Source organism: Balaenoptera ricei, chromosome 2 (assembly GCF_028023285.1).
Source record: "Balaenoptera ricei isolate mBalRic1 chromosome 2, mBalRic1.hap2, whole genome shotgun sequence".
In the NCBI taxonomy this organism is placed as follows: Eukaryota; Metazoa; Chordata; class Mammalia; order Artiodactyla; family Balaenopteridae; genus Balaenoptera; species Balaenoptera ricei.
In genome coordinates, this window is record NC_082640.1 from 162721205 (window position 1) to 162743403 (window position 22199).

The window sequence follows — 22199 nt, forward strand, 5'->3', positions numbered from 1 at the left end:
CGCAGGCTCAGTAGTTGTGGCTCACGGGCCTAGTTGCTCCGCGGCATGTGGGATCTTCCCAGACCAGGGCTCGAACCCGTGTCCCCTGCATTGGCAGGCAGATTCTCAACCACTGTGCCACCAGTGAAGCCCAGTTCTTTATGCTTTTAAGAAGATGTTTCTACATTTTCCAGCATTTTTAGTCATTTTCAGTGAGAACACTGGTTAAATGAACTAGTTTGCCATATTCAGAAACAGACTCCTATACCTTTCTAAAGGCAGCCCCTTAAGAAGAAGCTTTGGGCAACTCAATTTTTTTCTTTCTTCCCCCTAGGAAAAGGGCAGTTGAAAGGTACCTTCAAAATCCAAAGCTTCCCAAAGCCAAAATAGGCAAAATAATCATTCCCCCATTCTAGCACAGCAGCCTTGTTCCATTTACTAGAGCCTCATTCACATTTGACTTCTGTTTATTTCCAGCTTAAAAGAGCTCTGTACCTTTGATGCTCATGCCACTCATTTATCCCAAACAGCAAATTTACTTACTCTTTGTGTTCTAGTCGAATGACGTCTCCATGTCTTACAAACTCCACTGGGAGTGAAGGGTCTAGGGGATCTGTCAAGAAGAAACAAGCATTGATGTCTGAAACCGTTCACTCATTAAGCTAGCATTAATCAAGGGCCTACCGGTAAAGAGTTATAGTACAACGTGGTATGCGCATGAGGTACTGACAGAGTGCTGTGGGACCAAAGCAAACTGTCTCAGAGGATGAGGGAAGGGTGTCCCAGAGATAATGACTGAAAAGACTCTCAAAGGAGAGGGAGAACTTGTCAGGTGAACAAGTGGGGAAAAGCCACAGAGGTATGAAAGAGCAAAACTCATCTGAATCAGTGGCAAATGAATTCACTTGGTTAGGGAGGGTGGGCAGGAAGGAGAGTGGGAATAGGTGAGGGTGTGGACAAGTGGGGCCAGACTGTGTATGCCAGGCTAGGAAATGTGGCCTTTATCTGACAAGCACTGAAGCCCCCACTAGAGGATTTTTAAGCTGGGAAGCTAAATAATAAGATTTTCCTTTTAGAAGTAAAAATATAGTCTTCCAAATATTAATGCCATGCAAAAGACCATTTGCCCAGCTCTCTTCAAAAGGACAAATCACTGGCTCTCAAGAGAATTAGAGAACTCAACTGCAGAAATGCCCATTCCTGCGCTCCCTTCTAAGGTCTCTTAAGAAGAATAATCAGGACTTCCCTGGTGGCGCAGTGGTTAAGAATCCACCTGCCAATGCAGGGGACGCAGGTTCGATCCCTGGTCCAGGAAGATCCCACATGCCACAGAGCAACTAAGCCCGTGCACCACAACTACTGAGCCTGCGCTCTAGAGCACAGAAGCCACAACCACTGAGCCTGCAAGCCGCAACTACTGAGCCTGCGTGCCGCAACTACTGAAGCCCACGCTCCCTAGAGTCCGTGCTCCACAACAAAAGAAGCCACTGCAATGAGAAGCCCATGCACCGCAACCAAGAGTAGCCCCTGCTCGCCGCAACTAGAGAAAGCCTGCGCGCAGCAATGAAGACCCAACACAGCCAAAAATAAATTAATAAATTTATTTAAAAAAAAGAACAAGAAGAAGAATCAGCAAGATGACAAATCAAATACGTCAAAGGGGAGGGAAGTTTTACTTAATATGGATCTGTTGGGGAGGGGCACTTATGGCCATCAAGAACACAAAGACCTTTGTCTAGACAGTTCCCACTTCCCAGAATGCCTGTAGTGATCTGCCTTCACACGAATCCTTAGTCACTGGAGTGATATGCAGCCACCTTAACCTGGAAGCCACAGTGGAATAACAGAACAGGGACGTTCAAAGACTTGGTCCGTGCCCACATGACTTTAGAAGGAAAGCTGGTCTTCCCTCAGAACCCTTCATTGCAATAGACCACTTATGTTTGGCCTGTTGAATCAAAACACAATCTATAACAGTACTATAAGGGACAGAAATAGATCCTGCCCAATGGTGTCATAATTTATATTACCGAGGAGTAGGATGCAAAGACAGTGGTCATGTAGGCCACGTTTCAAGCCTAAAAACCATGGCAATAAGGGGGGGTGGGGAAAGGAACAGAGAAGGTAAATTTAGATGAGCAGCTGCCCACTTCCCCACAAAGGCCAGGAGCAGCTGACTCGAGACAGGCTGAGCCAGGTGGTGTTTGCTGAGGAGAGAACACCTGTGGCATAAAACAATCAGAAGGTGAGCGGGAGATGCCCTCTGTTCTGTTCTCTTCTCGGCTGCAGCAAAAGGCACAGTCTGCAGGTAGTCAGCTGTCTGACCAAAAAAACAGAAGATCCAGACATGCCCTTGTCACAAAGCCCTGGGAGCCCGATAGATGTGCTTCAGAGCAGCTTCACCCTGGCCTGTCAGAGGCAGATGTGCAGGCATTGAGGGAGGCCCCAGGCACCAGCCTAGACGAGCCCAGCCACAGGGCTGGCAGGCCCGCAGATCTCCAACAGACTGGCCCAGGCCTGGGATGACCAGTGGGCAGCAGCCCTCTATCACATCCAGACAACCTGAGCTGTACCACATGCTGGGGTCTGCAAGGCTTGATGTGCTCTAAATCAGAAATGAAACCAGCCACAGTGTGCCCCAGGCACGTGTCCAGGTAACCTCTTCTGGATTAAGTCTGAGCCTCAGCTGTCTGAGTCCCATAAATATGCTGTCTACAAGAGACCCACTTCAGACCTAGAGACACATACAGACTGAAAGTGAGGGGATGGAAAAAGATATTCCATGCAAATGGAAATCAAAAGAAAGCTGGAGTAGCAATACTCATATCAGATAAAATAGACTTTAAAATAAAGAATGTTACAAGAGACAAGGAAGGACACTACATAATGATCAAGGGATCAATCTAAGAAGAAGATATAACAATTATGAATATATATGCACGCAACATAGGAGCACCTCAATACATAAGGAAACTGCTAACAGCTATAAAAGAGGAAATCGACAGTAACACGATAATAGTGGGGGACTTTAACACCTCACTTACACCAATGGACAGATCATCCAAACAGAAAATTAATAAGGAAACACAAGCTTTAAATGACACAATAGACCAGATAGATTTAATTGATATTTATAGGACATTCCATCCAAAAACAGCACATTACACTCTCTTATCAAGTGCACACGGAACATTCTCCAGGATAGATCACATCTTGGGTCACAAATCAAGCCTCAGTAAATTTAAGAAAATTGAAATCATATCAAGCATCTTTTCTGACCACAATGCTATGAGATTAGAAATCCATTACAGGGAAAAAAACGTAAAAAACACAAACACATGGAGGCTAAACAGTATGTTACTAAATAACCAAGAGATCACTGAAGAAATCAAAGAGGAAATCAAAAAATACCTAGAGACAAATGACAACGAAAAGACTAAGATCCAAAACCAATGGGATGCAGCAAAAGCAGTTCTAAGAGGGAAGTTTATAGCAATACAAGCCTACCTGAAGAAACAAGAAAAATCTCAAATAAACAATCTAACCTTACACCTAAAGAAACTAGAGAAAGAAGAAGAAAACAGAACCCAAAGTTAGTAGAAGGAAAGAAATAAAGATCAGGGCAGAAATAAATGAAATAGAAACAAAGAAAACAATAGCAAAGATCAATAAAACTAAAAGCTGGTTCTTTGAGAAGATAAACAAAATTGATAAACCATTAGCCAGACTCATCAAGAAAAAGAGGGAGAGGACTCAAATCAATAAAATTAGAAATGAAAAAGGAGAAGTTACAACAGACACCACAGAAATACAAAGCATCCTAAGAGACTACTACAAGCAACTCTATGCCTATAAAATGGACAACGTGGAAGAAATGGACAAATTCTTAGAAATGTATAACCTTCCAAGACTGAACCAGGAAGAAATAGAAAATACGAACAGACCAATCACAAGTAATGAAATTGAAACTGTGATTAAAAATCTTGCAACAAACACAAGTCCAGGACCAGATGCCTTCACAGGCGAATTCTAACAAACATTTAGAGAAGAGCTAACACCCATCCTTCTCAAACTCTTCCAAAAAATTGTGGAGGAAGGAACACTCCCAAACTCATTCTATGAGGCCACCATCACCCTGATACCAAAACCAGGCAAAGATACTACAAAAAAAGAAAATTACAGACCAATATCACTCATGAATATAGATGCAAAAATCCTCAACAAAATACTAGCAAACGGAATCCAACAACACATTGAAAGGATCATACACCATGATCAAGTGGGATTTATCCCAGGGATGCAAGGATTCTTCAATATACTCAAATCAATCAATGTGATACACCATATTAACAAACTGAAGGAGAAAAACCATATGATCATCTCAATAGATGCAGAAAAAGCTTTTGACAAAATTCAACAGCCTTTTATGATAAAAACTCTCCAGAAAGTGGGCATAGAGGGAACCTACCTCAACATAATAAAGGTCACATACAACAAACCCACAGCAAACATCATTCTCAATGGTGAAAAGCTGAAAGCATTTCCTCTAAGATCAGGAACAAGACAAGGATGTCCACTCTCACCACTATTATTCGACATGGTCTTGGAAGTCCTAGCCACGGCAATCAGAGAAGAAAAAGAAATAAAAGGAATACAAATTGGAAAAGAAGAAGTAAAACTGTCACTGTTTGCAGATGACATGGTACTATACATAGGGAATCCTAAAGATGCCACTAGAAAACTACTAGAGCTAATCAATGAATTTGGTAAAGTTGCAGGATACAAAATTAATGCACAGAAATCTCTTGCATTTCTATACACTAATGATGAAAAATCTGAAAGAGAAATTAAGGAAACACTCCCATTTACCACTACAACAAAAAGAATAAAATACCTAGGAATAAACCTACCTAGGGAGACAAAAGACCTGTATGCAGAAAACTATAAGACACTGACGAAAGAAATTAAAGATGATACAAACAGATGGAGAGATATATACCATGTTCTTGGGTTGGAAGAATCAATATTGTGAAAATGACTATACTACCCAAAGCAATCTACAGATTCAATGCAATCCCTATCAAATTACCAATGGCATTTTTTACAGAAGTAGAACAAAAAATCTTAAAATTTGTATGGAGACACTAAAGACCCCGAATAGCCAAAGCAATCTTGAGAAAGAAAAACACAGCTGGAGGAATCAGGCTCCCAGACTTCAGACTATACTACAAAACTACAGTAATCAAGACAGTATGGTACTGGCACAAAAACAGAAATATAGATCAATGGAACAGGATAGAAAGCCCAGAGATAAACCCACGCACCTATGGTCATCTAATCTATGACAAAGGAGGCAAGGATATACAACAGAGAAAAGACAGTCTCTTCAATAAGTGGTGCTGGGAAAACTGGACAGCTACATGTAAAAGAATGAAATTAGAACACTCCCTAACACCATACACAAAAATAAACTCAAAATGGATTAGAGACCTAAATGTAAGATTGGACACTATAAAACTCTTAGAGGAAAATAGAGGAAGAACACTCTTTGACATAAATCACAGCAAGATCTTTTTTGATCCACCTCCTAGAGTAATGGAAATAAAAACAAAAATAAACAAATGGGACCTAATGAAACTTAAAAGCTTTTGCAAAGCAAAGGAAACTACAAACAAGACAAAAAGACAACCCTCAGAATGGGAGAAAATATTTGCAAACGAATCAATGGACAAAGGATTAATCTCCAAAATATATAAACAGCTCATGCAGCTCAATATTAAAAAAACAAAAAACCCAATCCAAAAATGGGCAGAAGACCTAAATAGACATTTCTCCAAAGAAGACATACAGATGGCCAAGAAGCACATGAAAAGCTGCTCAACATCACTAATTATTAGAGAAATGCAAATCAAAACTACAATGAGGTATCACCTCACACCAGTTAGAATGGGCATCATCAGAAAATCTACAAACAACAAATGCTGGAGAGGGTGTGGAGAAAAGGGAACCCTCTTGCACAATTGGTGGGAATGTAAATTGATACAGCCACTATGGAGAACAGCATGGAGGTTCCTTAAAAAACGAAAAATAGAATTACCATATGATCCAGCAATCCCACTACTGGGCATATACCCAGAGAAAACCATAATTCAAAAAGACACATGCACCTCATTGTTCACTGCAGCACTATTTACAATAGTCAGGTCATGGAAGCAACCTAAATGCCCATCGACAGACAAATGGATAAAGAAGATGTGGTACATATATACAATGGAATATTAATCAGCCATAAAAAGGAACAAAATTGGGTCATTTGTAGAGACATGGATGGATCTAGAGACTGTCACAGAGAGTGAAGTAAGTGAGAAAGAGAAAAACAAATATCGTATATTAACCCATATATGTGGATCCTAGAAAAATGGTACAGATGAACCGGTTTGCAGGGCAGAAATTGAGACACAGACATAGAGAACAAACGTATGGACACCAAGGGGGGAAAGCGGCGGGGGGTGGTGGTGGTGGTGGTGTGATGAATTGGGAGATTGGGATTGACATGTATACACTGATGTCTATAAAATGGATGACTAATAAGAACCTGCTGTATAAAAAAATAAATAAAATTAAATTTAAAAATTAAAAAAAAAAGACAGCTCTAAGAGTGAGATCTTATCTGTCTTGCTCACTGCTTATCCTTATGCCAACAACAGTCCTTGGAACGTAGCAGGGGCTCAATAAATAACTGTTGAAAGGATAACTGAGATCAGTAAAGATGGCAAAGAATGCTCAGGAAAGCCCATCCCAGTACCATTCTTTTGGAGGCATGAGAAATGTTAAGGAGGGCTCAGAGTAAGTAATAATACAAGAAGCGCCAGTTCCCTACCGCATTACCTGAGTTTGTATTATGTTTCTTGATAATCCACAGGTTGTTGTAGTCCTTGTGCAAATAGGTGGTGACCTGCGTGGGGTGGGTGAGGGAGGAGGAGGTGGGAGGGAGAAGACAGTCATTATCAGCACAGCCGGCCCCGGGACAATCAATAGCAAGCCAATGTTGCTTAAGCCTTTTTCAGAATCCCCAGCCACCAACCCGAGGGGCTGTTTCCCGACAGGGCTCAGAAGTAGCATTTGGTGAATGCTACTTTCTCTCCTTCCTTCTGCATTTAGAGGTCTTTTTCCACAAAAGCCTTTTTGATTTGTCTCTGTGTACCCCTCTGCATCCTATCTTTCAACTTCCCACCTCCTAGAGGGAGGAACCATAACACCTTGTGTAACACAGTCTCCAGCACACAAAGAGGATTTAGTGCATTTTTAAAAAGTCATCAAGACCATGTCTCAAACTTTCTAAATGAAAAATTCATGCTATGATATTTTCTAGAATATGGCCAAATTAAACGAAAAAAGCTCTATTAATATCTTATCCTAGAAGCCTGAAGTTTTAGACATAGCCATTTTGTATACACTGATTTTTTTTAAATTGTATGTGTGTGCGTGTGTGTACACGCATGTAATGCTGCAATTAAACTACCAGCAAAAATCCTGGGAACAATATAAATGTCCAATACTAAAGGAAGAGTTACGTGCTGGTTATGTCCACAGGAAAGAATATTATACAGCCACAGAAAATGTTTCAGGGCATTTTTACCCAGCCCAGGAGAAAGCGTATAACATGCTGCTGTTGAAAATGGTTACCATTTATCACTAGGCACCGCTCTAAGCACTGGACACGTCTTATCTCTAGGTTGTAGGTACTATGGTTACCCCCACCTTACTTACAAGCAAACTGAGGGTACGTAATTCGCTGAGGTTAAGTAAAGGTCTCACAGCTTGTCAGCTGGAGAGACAGGATTCAAACGGAGGGAGCTAGCTCCAAAGCTCCCAGGATAGAGACTGCATACATACAATTATGCTAATTATGTATAGAAGCACATAAATACCCAGAAGCAACGGAAACAAAGGCATCTCTCTCACAATGTGAGTTTTAATAACTCCAATTGGACAAAACATGACTTATTTACTTACAAAGAGATTTGGAATTAGCGTGTAGGAAAATAACTATGCGTGTATTATGGCTGCTTTGTTTCAGTGGCTTTTGCTTTCTCAGAAACAATTAGGGATAATGGTATTAAGAACATACAAGTTAAAAGCTGTGGCAGCCATAGAGAAATTAAGTCCACACTCCCGAACAAAAGCTGCACACATCAAGTTCACCCAACTTGATTTTGCTCAAGGATGTTAAGCTTTTGTGGTGCTCGTGTGTGCACTCTCTGCTGTCATTTTGGTTTTTGGTTTTTTTTTTTTTTACAAAAATCATTATTATTAAAATTCCTATTAGAAAAATCACTTATTTATTGTGAATATAGTCCATGGCCTCTTTTTCCCCTTGAAACATTTATTTTTACAATGGAGTTTTTTTATAATATGAGGTCTCCTAGGGACACAGGTATGCTATTACAGCAGAATGTTGTACATCAAACTACAGGGATAAACATTGATCCTTGGATTATGTGTAACTTTGGGGTTTTTTTTATACTTTTCTACACTTTCCAATTTTACTTTATAAACGTTATGCTTTAAAAACATTTAAAAATCGAGACCTAGAGTTGTTAACAAGACATTAAACTACAGGGCAGGGAGGGCTACTAGAGGTTATTTAGTGCAGTCCCCGCAATTTACAGATGAAGACACAGGCTGAGAAAGGCTCAGTGACTCAGTCAGTGACAAAGCCAGACTCTCTGTTCCTTGGCCTAATGTGCTCTCTCTAGATGACTGTCACAACTTCATGCCTCCACCCATGGGCTTCAAGTGTGTAACACTAAGACCAGCTTAATAGGGCCTTTCAGAACGTGGCTCTTCTCTCCCTTTGCACAGTATAGATGTTCCTGGTCACCACATTTGTAACTTTATCTCCTACGTGACACCAGTAGCAAGGTAACACTATGGAAGGGCTAGCAGTACATTAGACTCTTCTGGAGAGCTTAAAACCAAAACAAAAATGCACAATGCAGGGGCCCCATCCTCGATCAATTAAGTCAGAATCTTTGGGGTGGACCTCAGGCATCAGAATTCTTTAAAAGCTCTCCAGTGCACTCTAAAGCACAGCCAGGGTTGAGAACCACTGCACTAGAGAGAAGCGGAGAGTCAAGAATGGGAAACTGATACCAAAACCCAATACTCTGGGTCACCTTTCTAGTAAGTAAGGAAATAATAACAATAAAATATTTTGAGAAGCAAAAGTTTTTCACAAAGTAAAGATTTTGGTCATTTTGCAGGAAGAGAAACTTCACTTCAAGCTTCTCAGAGCAGCAGCCAGCCCCGAAGCCCCGACCTCCTCACTCTCCTCTCCTCGGGTCACTGCATCCGAGACCTCCGCCCTGCCCACGCCATGGAAGCCATCCTTGTCAGAGCTGCCAGGCCTCCCACGTTGCCCTTCGAAGGCCTCCTGCTCTGTCCTCCCCTTCCCCGCGGTCTCTGCAGCACCTGAACTGCTGGCGTCTCCTCCCACTGGAGGTTCCCTCTGCTCGGCACTCTCCTCGCGCTCTCCTCGCACCTCCCCGTCCACCCCTTCCTTCTCAGCCGCTTCTACCAGCGCTGCTCTGAGCGCCTTTAGTGCTGCCTTACCTGCCGCTGCTCCCCAGGGCTCCTCTGCTGGCCCTCCTCCCTCTGCACACCCCTTCAGGGCAATGTCCCCCATCCCACTGTGTCACTGACACCTGTATGCTACACACTCACGTCTCTTTCCTGAGACAAGCCCCAGACCTAAAATACACAAAGAAAACTCATCTCCAAAGCCATGCTTCCTCCTCCACTGCTGATTATGGTGAAACAGCATTATCACACAAACACCTTGACCTCCAGACTACAGACCTGGACATGGCTCATCCCTGACATCTCTCAGTTACCAGGCCCTGACATTCAACCTGTGAAGAGTTTCCTGAATCACTTCCCACCTCTCTCCCTGTGGTCTCTGCCTCCGTTCACCACCCTTTGTCATGATTATTGCCTCTAGTCTCCTCCTCCTTCCAATCCATCACACTCCTGCTAGAGCTGTCCTTCTAAACTAGAAATCTAAGCACATCTTATCCCTTAATAAGTTTCAATGCCTCCCCAGCGTCTACTGAACAAAATTAAATCTACTGTAACACGTAAGGCCGCTCCATAATCTGGCCCCACGGACCTCTCCAACCCCCTCCTTCTCCCTCTCGGGCATCGTCCACCACAGCCACATCCACCACTCCTTAACGTGGACGCGGGCAGTGTCGCTCACTCGTTCAGATGATACTCACGGCTAATCCTCCAGTGTGCACGTCACACGGATTATCTCACTTAGTCCTCACAACAACCTTATGATGGAGAGAAGTACTACTTATTTTCCCCAATTTAAAGATGAGCCCACTGAAGCACAGAAAGGTTAAGGAATTTGTTCAAAGTCACACTCTAGTGGAACCAGGATTCGAACCCAGCTAAACTAGTCTGGTTCCCAGGTCTGTGTTTATAACCATTACGCTCTACCCATCATCCACTTCGTGCCAGGCACTGAGCCTTCCAGGAGCCAGCAATCAAACAGCAAAGAGACAGGAGGAAGGAAGCACTCACAATTCAATGCGAAGAGGGTTACCACACAGGCTTGTAAAGGTGCCGAGAAAGCCGCCCACACCAGACGCACCTAACCCAGGAGCAGGCAGAGGTAGGACATGGTGGTCAGAGGGGAACTCCCCAGCTGAAGCCTAAGGAAGCTGGAGTTAGGCAGAGGAAAAGGATGTTTCAAGCCGGGGAAACAGTGCGGGTAAAGGAGGGGAAGCCAGAAAGAGAACGGAGGGTTCAGTCATGGCAAACAGCTTAGTGCTGCCGCAGCACACGCGCACAAAGGGCTCACTGACCTGCTGCTGGCGGGCGCCGATGCCCTCAGGGTAGAGGTGCCCGTGCGAGTGGAGGTAGCCAACGGCCATCCGCGCGCTCTTCACGGTGATCACAGAGCCATAGGCCAGGTCTGCGGGCAGACGGCGACGGCGTGAGCTGGTGCAGCGCTAGACCTGCCCCTGACTGCAGGGGCTGCCGAAGCCACAGGCCTCCCCAACCCCTAACAGACTCCACTGGGCCCCGGACTGCCGAAAGCAAGGTGCGCGGCTGCCTTCTCACCCCAGTGGAGTCAACTCAAGAGGAGTTCACCAAATAGTCTCGCCTGTCCCCTCCCCTCCCTCCTAAGGACTTCAAAAGACTAGGAACAACTTGTCCTTCAGTCAAGGTCTATCATATACATTCCATGGAATAAAGAAGGAAGAAGCATCTTATATCTTCATCTGGAATGTTCTCCAAGATATAGTGTTACTATAGACTGTTAAGAGAGACTTTTCACTATATATCCTTTTGTGCCTTTTGAATCTAGTACCACATGTAGTAACTGTTCAATGGTGTTTGGGGTTTTTACTCTGAATTTAAAAAAACCAAAACCCAAACCCAGAGTAAACAGCTTACCCAAATGCATCCATCCTCTCCCCACACAGGCCCGGCTTATGGAGGAGCCTCTTTGCCTTCTTACTGCCCCTCTTCTCCACACCCTGCAATCTGGCTGCCCGCCATTCCCCACTCCACCAAAACAGGTCTCACTGCACCAGTGCTGGCTGCTCCTGTCTCCCTTCGTTCATTCATTTGGTCGCTAGACCGTATGGATTACATGGTGGATCCAAAGGTGGAGGAGGCCTGGCTGCAGACCTAGTGGAGCCCGGTCTTGGGGACGATGGCCTCACACACTGAGCAGCACAGGATGATCAGCAAAGGCTCCAGCAAAGGTGCGGCAATGTGTGACATGGTGGGAGCCCAGAGTAGGGTAGAACGAATTCTTGCCCAAAGAGTAAAAAGAGGATGGCTTGATGGAAGAGAATAGAGCTGAGCTAGGCCTTTTAAATAACGAGTAGAAATTTGCTAACCACCACTCCATCCTTCTAAGTTCTCGTGCTGGTCAACACACGCAGCCCCGCACGCTGCCGACCGCAGCTGCTTCTCGATTATGCTCTGTCCCCCATCTCAACCCCACACTCCCTCACGGACTGCTCCTGAGCAGCCCCTTCCTCCTGCATCCCCAGTGGCCTGACCGCACCCTGTCGTCTTCCTCTTTCTACAGTTTCCTCACAGACCACAGCCACTGCACAGCATCGACTATCCCTTACTTGGCTAGTCCTCCTTTGAAAGCCTCAGCCCCAAGCCCACTGGCCCCGCTGCATGGATTTCCTCAAGCATCTCAAAGCTGACTTCTCCAATGTGGAATCCAGTGTCTGCCTTTCCGAATCAATTTTTGCCTTTTTTCCTATTTTTCATTCTTCCCACACTCTGGGCGGGCCCACTGTGTTCTAGGCCCTCGAGAGACTAAAAGACGTTGTCCTTGCCTCCAGGAAGCAATGACCTGGGCCCGACCTATCTTGTCAACCTTATCTTCCAGTATTTTTCTGCATATAACCTATGCCTTAAATTTTGCCCTGTTCTTAGCTTTGATCATGCTCTCCCTTCTGCCTGATACGCCCTCTCCCCCGTCTCCCTCTGTTGAAATCTACCCATTTTTCCAGGGCCTGACTCCAAGGCAACTCACTCACTCTGATCACCCCCCAACCCCCTAACAGAAGTGATCTCTTACACCTTTGATCCCCACAGCTCTGCATTCCCTCTTTCTATACTTAACACATACGGTCACATCATGTAGAGGTCCCCTACTGCAGACTCTACTCCAGACTCTCTACTCTGGAGGGCATCCACCTACAGTCTCCGACGTGGCTAACACTTGCTCAGTTACCCGGTGTGAATAGTGAAGGGATGCGAGTAGCAGGATACTCTGGTGGGAACTGACCTCTAGCCCTGAAGGGCCTTGTTCCTTCACCAGATTCTCTCTGTTGGTCTTCCCACAGCCACGACGGACAAGTTATTCTTTAGGGTCAAAGAGCTCGTTGCTCAGGACGTCTTCCTCTGCACTTCCTGTGTTCCTATTCACTCTTGAGTGCTCGGACCAGATTTAACTAGATCTTTCTCCCACTTTGCCCATCTAAAATAACTCAGGCTGTCATATCATCTTTTCCAATTCAACTCCCAGGAATCCCTTCTGCCCTTCTACCTTTGTAAAGGACAAGAGACACTCACGTTCGGGGATGGAAGCACTGTGAAGGTTGTTTCCTGAAAGCCGGGCCTGGAAGGCAGAACTGAAGAAGCCATCACCAGGACCACTGTGGGGAAAGGCAGAGGGAAGACAGCCAAATTAATGGAGTGAAACTGTGATTTCCCAGGAGCCCTAGGAAGAGCTCTGCACAGCTGGTTTAAAAGATGTACTAGGGAGTGGCAGTGTGGTATTGTGGACAGACATGGGGGATAGAGTCAGAGAAACTGGGGTCCAAAATACAACTCAGCCACTTACTAGCTAGGTGAACTCTGGAAGATACCTGGCCTTGTTCAGCCTCAACTCTTCATTTATAAATCAGGGATTTAAAAAAAAAAATCAAAAGAATTATTATGGGACTTCCCTGGTGGTCCAGTGGTTAAGACACTGCAAGGGATATGGGTTCGATCCCTGGTCGTGGAACTAAGATCCCACATGCCATGTGGCACGGCCAAAAATTTTTTTTAAAAAAAGAATTATTATGACTAAATGAGATAATGTACATAAAATGCTGAACACAGTTCCTGACACGTAGTCGCTACCTGTTAAATGGGAGCTGCTGCTGGTGTTATTGTTATTATTATCCTCACTCCAACTGCACATGCTTATGGTGGCCCATCCCTGTTAAGCACAAGGAACTGAGTTTAGGGATAAGGGGCAGTTTGGCTATTAGGACATTCTCTTCTTCCTTCAGGCCAGGGTACCCAAAAGATAGAACATAGGAGGAAACCAACAGGAAAAAAACCCTGGGTCCCCTCCGAGCATCCCAACCAGACCCAGGAAATCACACGGCCCCTCCATGGGCTTAGAGGCAAGAGGAAGACCAGAAGCGAGACACTGGAAAGGCTCTGGCTGTACCTTTTATTCAGCACCATGAAGTGAACAGCGTAGGTGGCCGTGTAGAGAGCCAGCGGCAGCACTATGAGGCACAGGATGCGAGCGGTCAGGTGTTTTCCCACAGTCACCTGCAAACCAAGCCAGTGCAGGGTGCTGGGCATATGAGGCATTATTATGCCTTATGCCTGACATGTGTGTTATTTGTAAGTTTTTATGTATAAGTCATAATCAGAAACAATTGAAAAACTAATGGCTATCAAGAAAGAAAGATATGGGGAAACCCTAAGCCTTCCCATAACACCCCACCAACCAAGCACTGCAGGGGGCTGAACCTGGGCCAGCCCTCCGCTGCCTGTCCAGACCCTCACCCAGGACCCCGGGCTGCCCCCACGTTACTGCCAAGGTGTGGCCTGCATCTTCAGCATCGTCACTCATCACTCCCTCTCCATCCTAGTCACACTGACACCCTGCACTTTCCCCATGCTTCTCGCACTGTACCAGCCCCACCCATCACACTGATAAGTGCTCCTTATCTTAACTTTGGGCCTCAGCTTCCTCCTAGAACCCTTCCTGGATTGCCCGAGACTGGGCTCGTGCTCTCCCCTGTGCTTTCACAGCACTTGTTGGCTGGACCATGACTTATTTTTTCTTTTCTTTCTTTCTTATTTCTCTCTCTCCACTGTCTCTAGAGGGCAGGAATCTTGTCTTAATCATCTGCATATTCTGTGTCTCACACTTAGCGGATGGTCTGTCTATATGTTCTGAATGAATAAATGAACTTGTTGAGACTTTGGTCCAGAGGTGCATTACAGCAAAGTATCAGTAGTTCAGGCCTGGAGTCAGCCTCGCCTGTTTGAATCCTAGATCTACCTCTACTACTTGTATGACTTTGGGAACGTTATTACCTCTCTAGGTCTCAATTTCCTCATTTGTCAAGACGGTAATAACTACCTGCCTCACGGGTTTGTTATGAGGAGGAAATGAGATGATGAAGGTAAAGCATTTTGCATACTGCCTGACACAGAGTCAGCTCTTAATAAATAATATTGTAATAAACCATAAGGCCCTTACCGGCCTCCAGATCCAGAGACTCTGGGTCAGGAGAAGAAAATTTTAAGTTCAGAAAGTCAGTCCACCGATTTTACCTCAAGTCCCAGGCAGTCAGTGTCTGTCACACATTTGGCAAGAAACCAGATGGACAGAATCCCCTGGCTGGGTTGTTTGCAAAGCATTTAAAAACCAATGCAGGAACAAATGCCAAAAGAGAATCCCAAGGATATCAGTCCATCCTCTCTCTTTATACCTCTCCAGCCTGTCAGCCATGGCCCACTCCCTGCTGCCCTGCTCCCTACAGAGGGCAGCCGGATACAGCCCACCTCGGGCCCAGAACACAGCTGTTCTGCCACCTGCAGCAGAAGTGGGGAAAGACCACTGGCTCTGCTGAGCGAGGAAGGGGGGAGCAAAGACATTTCTACAAGCACTTGGGTTCTCACCATTGAAAGATTGAGGTCTCCAAACAGGTGCCAAAGGTCTGAAAGGGTGTTCCACCCCACTTGCAGGATGATAAAGAGGCCAACAAACTTGACCCCCAGAGCACCAGCTAGATTAACGCCAGTCAGGCTGAGCCAGATCCACCAGGGGGCAGAGAAGGGCCTGAAAATCAACAAGGCACAGAGTTCAGTTTGGCAGCTGGAACCAAACTCAAAAGCAAGAGCAGCAATGGGGAAGGCAGAGGTCCTCTGACTCTGGGAGGCTGCACTGTGGCCTCTCTCTTGAGGGCTCCCAACCTCAGGGACCATGCATGGCTCCGAGCAGGATGTGGTCTGTGAAACCCCTGAAACTGCAGGAAGCACAGTGTGAGAGTGAGTAGGTGATTCTTCTGAGGAGAAGGGCCATCGCTTTCCTCGCTAAGTACAGGGCTTCAAGTGAGCAAGAGGCTTATTCTTCAGTGGTGACCAATCAAGTGGAAGGAAAAGGAAAATCCAGAGAAGCCTGATGGATTCAGTCAGCCCTGTCCTTTGTGCCACCTCTGGACCCTGTAAAAGCCAGCAATTACTGAGTGCCTACTACGTGTCAGGCATTGTTGCAAGCACTTTACACGTATTAACTCTTTAGCCTTCACTACAACCCCCTGGAGGCAGACCCTGTCGTCAGCCTCTTCTTGCACACGAGGACTCGAGGTACAGAGAGGTTAGGTAATACAGCCAGCCAGCAGGGGAGCACAGCGCTAAGCCCAGCAGCCGGTTCCCAAGCTCGCTGCACTTAGATCACCTGGCGCTCTGAGCTGCAGTCTCCTCATCCCCTGGCTGACCCCCTGCCAGAGCAAATGCTCCTGAACAGCCAAGACCTATGTGTTCCTGTACCTCTAGCTCCTGGCACAGTACCTGGCACATAGTATGTATTCAAGAAATGGCAGGTGGAAGGGGATGTGGTGCAAGTAGAAGATAACCCAAATCTGGAGAGAGCTGGCGGTCACTGCTTGGTTGTGGTGAAACCAAGGTGACTTCTGAAAAAGCCTTGGCAGAGCCAGCTCTTTTGGTTTGAATAAAATGAATGACCTACTCTACTCTCTCAGAGGCAGAAGGATGATCTGGAAGGGACTATTCTGGAAGAAGGCCAGGCCCTCCAGAACAGCTTTAGAATTGACCGGGGCCTGCAGGGATCCTCTTGACTGATGTATACTCTTCAAGCCAACCTTTGTATACCTTATTCCCGTCACCAAGTCAGGACTGGCTGCAACCACTGAGGGCAGGGAGACAAACAGTTCCCAGGCAATATCTATTCTGGTGCCCAACCCCCACCCCAACCACCACACCCACCCTGTCCCTGGCCATTATAGAAATTCTAGAGCTGCCACAGCTTCTGACACCCCCTCCCAAAGATGGTGTTTCTGACCTGTTGGCACAGGAGTTGTACTTGACCATGCTCAGCATGGCAGCCATGATGAAGAACATCAAGATGGGGTCAAGGAGGATGTACTGGGACAGAGTGAGGCATCCTGTGTCTGAAAAACATGAGCTCAGTGGTCAAAAAGTGGAATCAGAGATGGGCCCCCCTGAGAACCAAACACCCCAGTGGTAAGAAACAGTCCCCCTTGTGCTTAATTGCATGTAAGCATTTGTGCAGTCAAGATTAGATGGGCAACTGAGTCATCTGGAAGGTGGAAGGCCACAGCTTTGGGGTACACCAAAGCCCAATGATATGAAAGAATAACTCACACTGCTTCCAGGCCCTTGACCCACAAAGGGATCATGTCATTCATTCAGATACAGTGATCCTGAGATGAGGGCTCCTGCTAATTTCCACCATCAAAAAGGGAGTTCTGCTACCATGCTTATGCAGCCACAATCTACATACACTCAGGAAAGAATCTTACCATTTCATATGAAGTCTCTGTTGGGAGTTGATTCTCCATGCAAGTGCTGAAGTGATTTTTTTTTTAAACAAAATTTCATTACATCATGGCCTGGCCTAAGTCCTCCAATGTCTTCCCATCTCATTCAGACTAACAAGCTCCTTCAGACAGCCTCAAGACGGCCACCAAAGCCTTCATGGTCTCCCCACCTATCCAGCCTCCTATCCCAACACCCTCTGCCTCACTCACTCTACTCTGGCCTCACTGGTCTTCTTGCTGTTCCCTGAATCCACCAAGTGCTGCCTTGCACCAGGACCACTGCACATGCTATTTCCTCTGCCTGAACACTCTTCCCTCAGATCTCTGCATGGCTTAATCTTTGGCTTCACTCAGGTCTCTGCTCAAGGCCACCTCCTCAGGGGGCTCTTCACAGACCACCCTGCCTAAAACAGAATCACTCCCCATTTCTCTATCCCTTACCCTCCCCTATTTTCTACATTGTACTTATTGCTTAAGGTGCTACATTACAGACTTAATTTACTTGCTTATTTATCATCTGCCCCACTAATGAGCAAGCTCCATGATAGCAGTGTCTCATCAGCGTATCCTCTGAGGCCAAGAAAGTGGCTTAGCACAGAGTAGATGCTTGAAAATAGTTGTGGAATGAAAAATGAATAAATGAATAACTGAAGAGGGAAATTAAAGACCCAAGGAAAAAGCCACCAGTCCTCTAGAAAGAGATCCTGTAATTTTGCAACATTATCTGTCAAAGCAAAGCCAGAGGGACTTCCCTGGTGGTGCAGTGGTTAAGAATCCGCCTGCCAATGCAGGGGACATGGGTTTGATCCCTGGTCCGGGAAGATCCCACATGCCGCAGAGCAGCTGAGCCTGTGCACCACAACTACTGAAGCCCGCGCACCCTAGAGCCCGCGAGCCATAACTACTGAGCCCACACACCGCAACTACTGAAGCCCACACACTCTAAGGCCTGTGTGCTGCAACTACTGAAGCCCGCACGCCTAAAGCCCATGCTCTGCAACAAGAGAAGCCACCACAATGAGAAGTGCGCACACCACAACAAAGAGTAGCCCCCACTCACCACAACTAGAGAAAGCCCGCGCACAGCAACGAAAACCCAACGAAGACAAAGAAAAAAAAAGCAAAGCCAGAATCGCCCTTAAATTAACCACCTAAACTGGTCTGGACTTCTTCAAATGTTAAGCTGTATGAGGTCATGAATTCACTTTCATATGAGCAAGGCTAGAAACAGGATCAATTTCTACGGATCAACTCTCAATTAGCCATGTGAGAATTATCCACAGAAATAAAGTTCCCATTTTGTTATCCTCTGCCACCCAGCTACTTCTGCAGCATCTACGTTTGCATTCAGTTGAAATTAGCTTAAGGAATGCAAACTAATCTTGACAGTAACCTAAGAGAAGCAGAATTAGAACTGTAAGCCTCCTTCAAACACACACACACACACACACACACACACACACACACACACACACTTACACACAAGCACACATAAACTTATTATCCATTCCAAACTCAAATGTGGATAACTTGGAGATAATCTATTCCTTGGGATTACCCATACCAACTCACCACTCCAATAATATAAAGGCTTGCTACGTATAAGTATTTATATATGTAAGTATTACTAGTGAACAAAAGGAGACTTGTAATACATTTACCCAATCCTAAAGTTACTTAAGAACTGGGCCCGTAGACAGGATCTTTAAGCATATTGATTGCCAGCTACATTCATAGTGTGGCAGTCAATATCCCAAGAAACGTGGTCTAGGACAACTTACCAAAGGTGAGGAGGGCAGCCGTGAGCAGCGCTGCCGGGAGGGACTGGGACAGCTCCAGTACAGTGAGGTAGGCAAAGGGGATCAGCAAAGCGCCGAGGAACGCACAGAACTGTGGAAGGACAGGAGAAGCAGTCAAGTAACTAACTAAGCAAAGCATCAGGGACCTACTTGGCTTGGTACAAACTAATCTTTTAAGATGGAGGGCCCTGATGATGGCATGACTTGGTGACCTAAAATCACCTGCAATATGTTTAAATATGAAAGGGGTGGTGTAACAGTGAAGCATCAAATCAAGCAACATTTACGTTCCCATTAAGCACCAACCTGTGCACTGACAAGAAATCAGCAAAGTTCAGCCAGGGAGGTGTGGGCAAGATGGCCCACGATTTCAAGTGGGAGACTCCGGCAATGGACCGTCCCATCATTGCTAGCTGTGACCTTGACAAAGTCACGTCTCTGTATCTCAGCCTCTCCTTCTGTGTAATGTGAAACTTAACAGTTCCTACCTCACAGGGTTTACTTTTTAGATTAAATGAGCTAAAGTTTATTACCACACAGAAAGTTCTTGATAAACACTAGCTTCTGTTACGAAACTGGGTGCAAGTTGAGAAATACCTCTCTGAAGGTGTTTTAATATTTTAGAGAACTCTAATGTTATTTCCGTTATTTCTCCCTTGGTCCTTTTCTTCAATCACACCAGGAATCACTCTTTAATCTATAGGCTGTATTTTGATTTTAGAAAAAAGACTGCTTGACACTTCAGCATCTGGAGGGTTGTTTTTCAGTTTTGTTTTGTTTTTAACCACCAGTGTTCTCCCCATCCCCCTACCCTGTCCATCAAAAGTAATCAGACAAACCCAGGGGAATGGAAATTCTCACATTTGGGTTGTCACTTTTTGTTAGCAGAAAGCAATGTGCTCTAGTGTGAAAGGGAACAGGGCTGATATATTTGGCCTTCTCATTTCCATAGCAAGTTCACAGTGAGTCAGGCCTATATCCAATTATGTATGCTATGTGGTATTCAAACATCATTAGGAAGACACACAATCACTTAAGAATATGAACTTGAGGGTAGTGGACACTTCTTGTTTAATATGGAATGATATGACCACACAAACAAGTCAGTGATTAGCCCAAGTAATCACATGGCATTTATCTAAACTGCTTTGATACAGCAGTTTCCTTGAGGAAAGGGGCTTGTAAATGCAACCTGCTCTGAGAGCTCCACATTGGAGGACAGTTTCCACAGGTCTTATTAGCTCCAGGTACAAGGTCCCCAGACATTTGGGTGTTTAGGTCCTGCCATGCCCCATCAAGGCTGGTGCTGGGACTCAGAGCACAGAGGGACCAGGCAAACACACACTTCCCTTAAAAGACTGGAAAACCCCTTGTGTGCCTGAAACCTTCGTGGGGAAAGAGAGAAGAACCTGGTGACAGGGGTGTGGGGATGCTGAAATGTTAATAAAGGCCCTCAGAGGTAGGCAACACTCTAGCAATTGTGGCCGCAGGGGAAGGATGCGTAGCCTGCCAATGTGCTGAGGCCAATGTTGGGACTGCAGGAGATTCCTGGCTGCCTGAGTCCCGGGCTGCCCTCTGATCTGAAATCTGATGCCTCACGTGGGCAGGAGAACAGGTGACGGGGTGCGCTTGCTCCTGTCTGTCATCGCTGTATTATCTGTGGCCTCCCTCTCCCTTCCTGCCCACCCCAGCTCTGAATCTCTACTACAGGGTGCAGGTCCAATCATCCTCCCCCACCAAAGTCCCTTTATCTACACCTGCCACCACTCCAGGGCTTCCAACTGTAACATTTCTGACTGAGTGTGGCCCCAGGGTTGAGTCGGGCAATAGCAAGTCAGGAAGCCTTACTCCTCTCATTCCCAAGTAGCTGTGATGCTCATATTTGTCCCCAGGCTTCTGGAACAAAAAGGTGCCATCATATCCACTCAGGTAGCCAGCAAGACCTATCAGCATCTGAGGAGAGAAGGAGAACAAACAAACAGATGAGAGACCTCAGAGAGAAGATTCCTCCGCCCCCTGAACTTCCCTCCAGCTGCACCCAGACCTTGGCTTCCCTGGACTACTGTCCATAGAAGGAGCCACCATTGTGACATTTTCTCCGGCAGCTGTTGCAGAGCAAAGAATCTTTTGTCTACAGAGCTCATTGCTTGAAACAAATCCTCTCTTGTGTTAAGGCCAAGTTCTTGGGAACAGTGCAGACTGAGTATTTAGGAAGAAAAAAATCCCACAATTCGAAGGGCAGGGCCAGTGAGGGGCTCTCTCATTCAGCCTTCTTTCATTTGCTATGAAATAAAACACAACAGCTCATGGGGGAGGCCATGGGCAGGGGCTGATTCCTGGGAGACTGGGCCACTGAAAAGAAAATGAGGTTCCAAGTCAGAATGAGGAGGGAGGAAAGTGGCCAAGTTGCTACACACCAGGAATAGAGAGAAGGGAAGAAAATGGGAAAGCGGAATGCAAAGACAGATGCATTTCCCCAGAGGGGAAGAGAGAGTCCCAGTGGAAACAATGCCAAAAGGCCAGGGACTGGTTTCTCCTACCGCCGGTATTCCAAAGGGAGGCCACCCTGGCACATCCCAAAACAGAACAAATCAACTGTAAACTAAGACTGTGAGCTGTAAATCCTTCAAAACGTTCGAGAGGATCAGCCTCTTCATTTCTGTCTTTCCTTGACCGTCAACAGTGTAAAATTTTCTTTTCCACACACGTAATCAGAAGCAGCTAAAACATAAAAACTGTCAGCAAATATCAAGCATCTGTAACAGCCCCAGGCTGCCTCAGCCTGACCCCTGTGCTCGGGTTCAGCTGTGTGGAGGGGCAGAATACACTGGCTGTGTGGAGGGAAAGCCCTTCCCAGCGATGCTGCTTGTGGGGGCTTGGATTTCGACCACTAACCAGCTCACTTTTTTCTCTAAGTAGTTCTAAACACAGTTAGTCACTCTCTGTAGTTCTGTGTCAAGGTACAGAAGCCAAAGTTCAGCAGTAAATTATTATGAAGCCTTATTTAAAAAAAAAAAAAAAAAAGGAATCCCAGGGTCCAGAAGTTAATTTAATATTA

At 45.7% G+C, this 22199-nt stretch overlaps 1 protein-coding gene across 4 annotated transcripts in view; it reads right to left on the reverse strand.

Annotated features, from left to right (window-relative positions):
• POMT2 (protein O-mannosyltransferase 2) overlaps positions 1 to 22199 on the reverse strand; it is a 47514-nt gene that overhangs the window by 13465 nt on the left and 11850 nt on the right. For all 4 annotated transcript variants that reach the window (XM_059914739.1, XM_059914738.1, XM_059914736.1 and 1 more), the window contains exons 3-11: positions 20990 to 21094; positions 19124 to 19232; positions 16844 to 16952; positions 15442 to 15601; positions 13970 to 14076; positions 13099 to 13181; positions 10854 to 10963; positions 6868 to 6934; positions 523 to 592 (exon numbers count right to left, since the gene is read on the reverse strand). In XM_059914739.1, coding sequence (XP_059770722.1) covers positions 523 to 592; positions 6868 to 6934; positions 10854 to 10963; positions 13099 to 13181; positions 13970 to 14076; positions 15442 to 15601; positions 16844 to 16952; positions 19124 to 19232; positions 20990 to 21094 — 920 coding nt within the window. The remainder of the gene's footprint in view (positions 1 to 522; positions 593 to 6867; positions 6935 to 10853; positions 10964 to 13098; positions 13182 to 13969; positions 14077 to 15441; positions 15602 to 16843; positions 16953 to 19123; positions 19233 to 20989; positions 21095 to 22199) is intronic.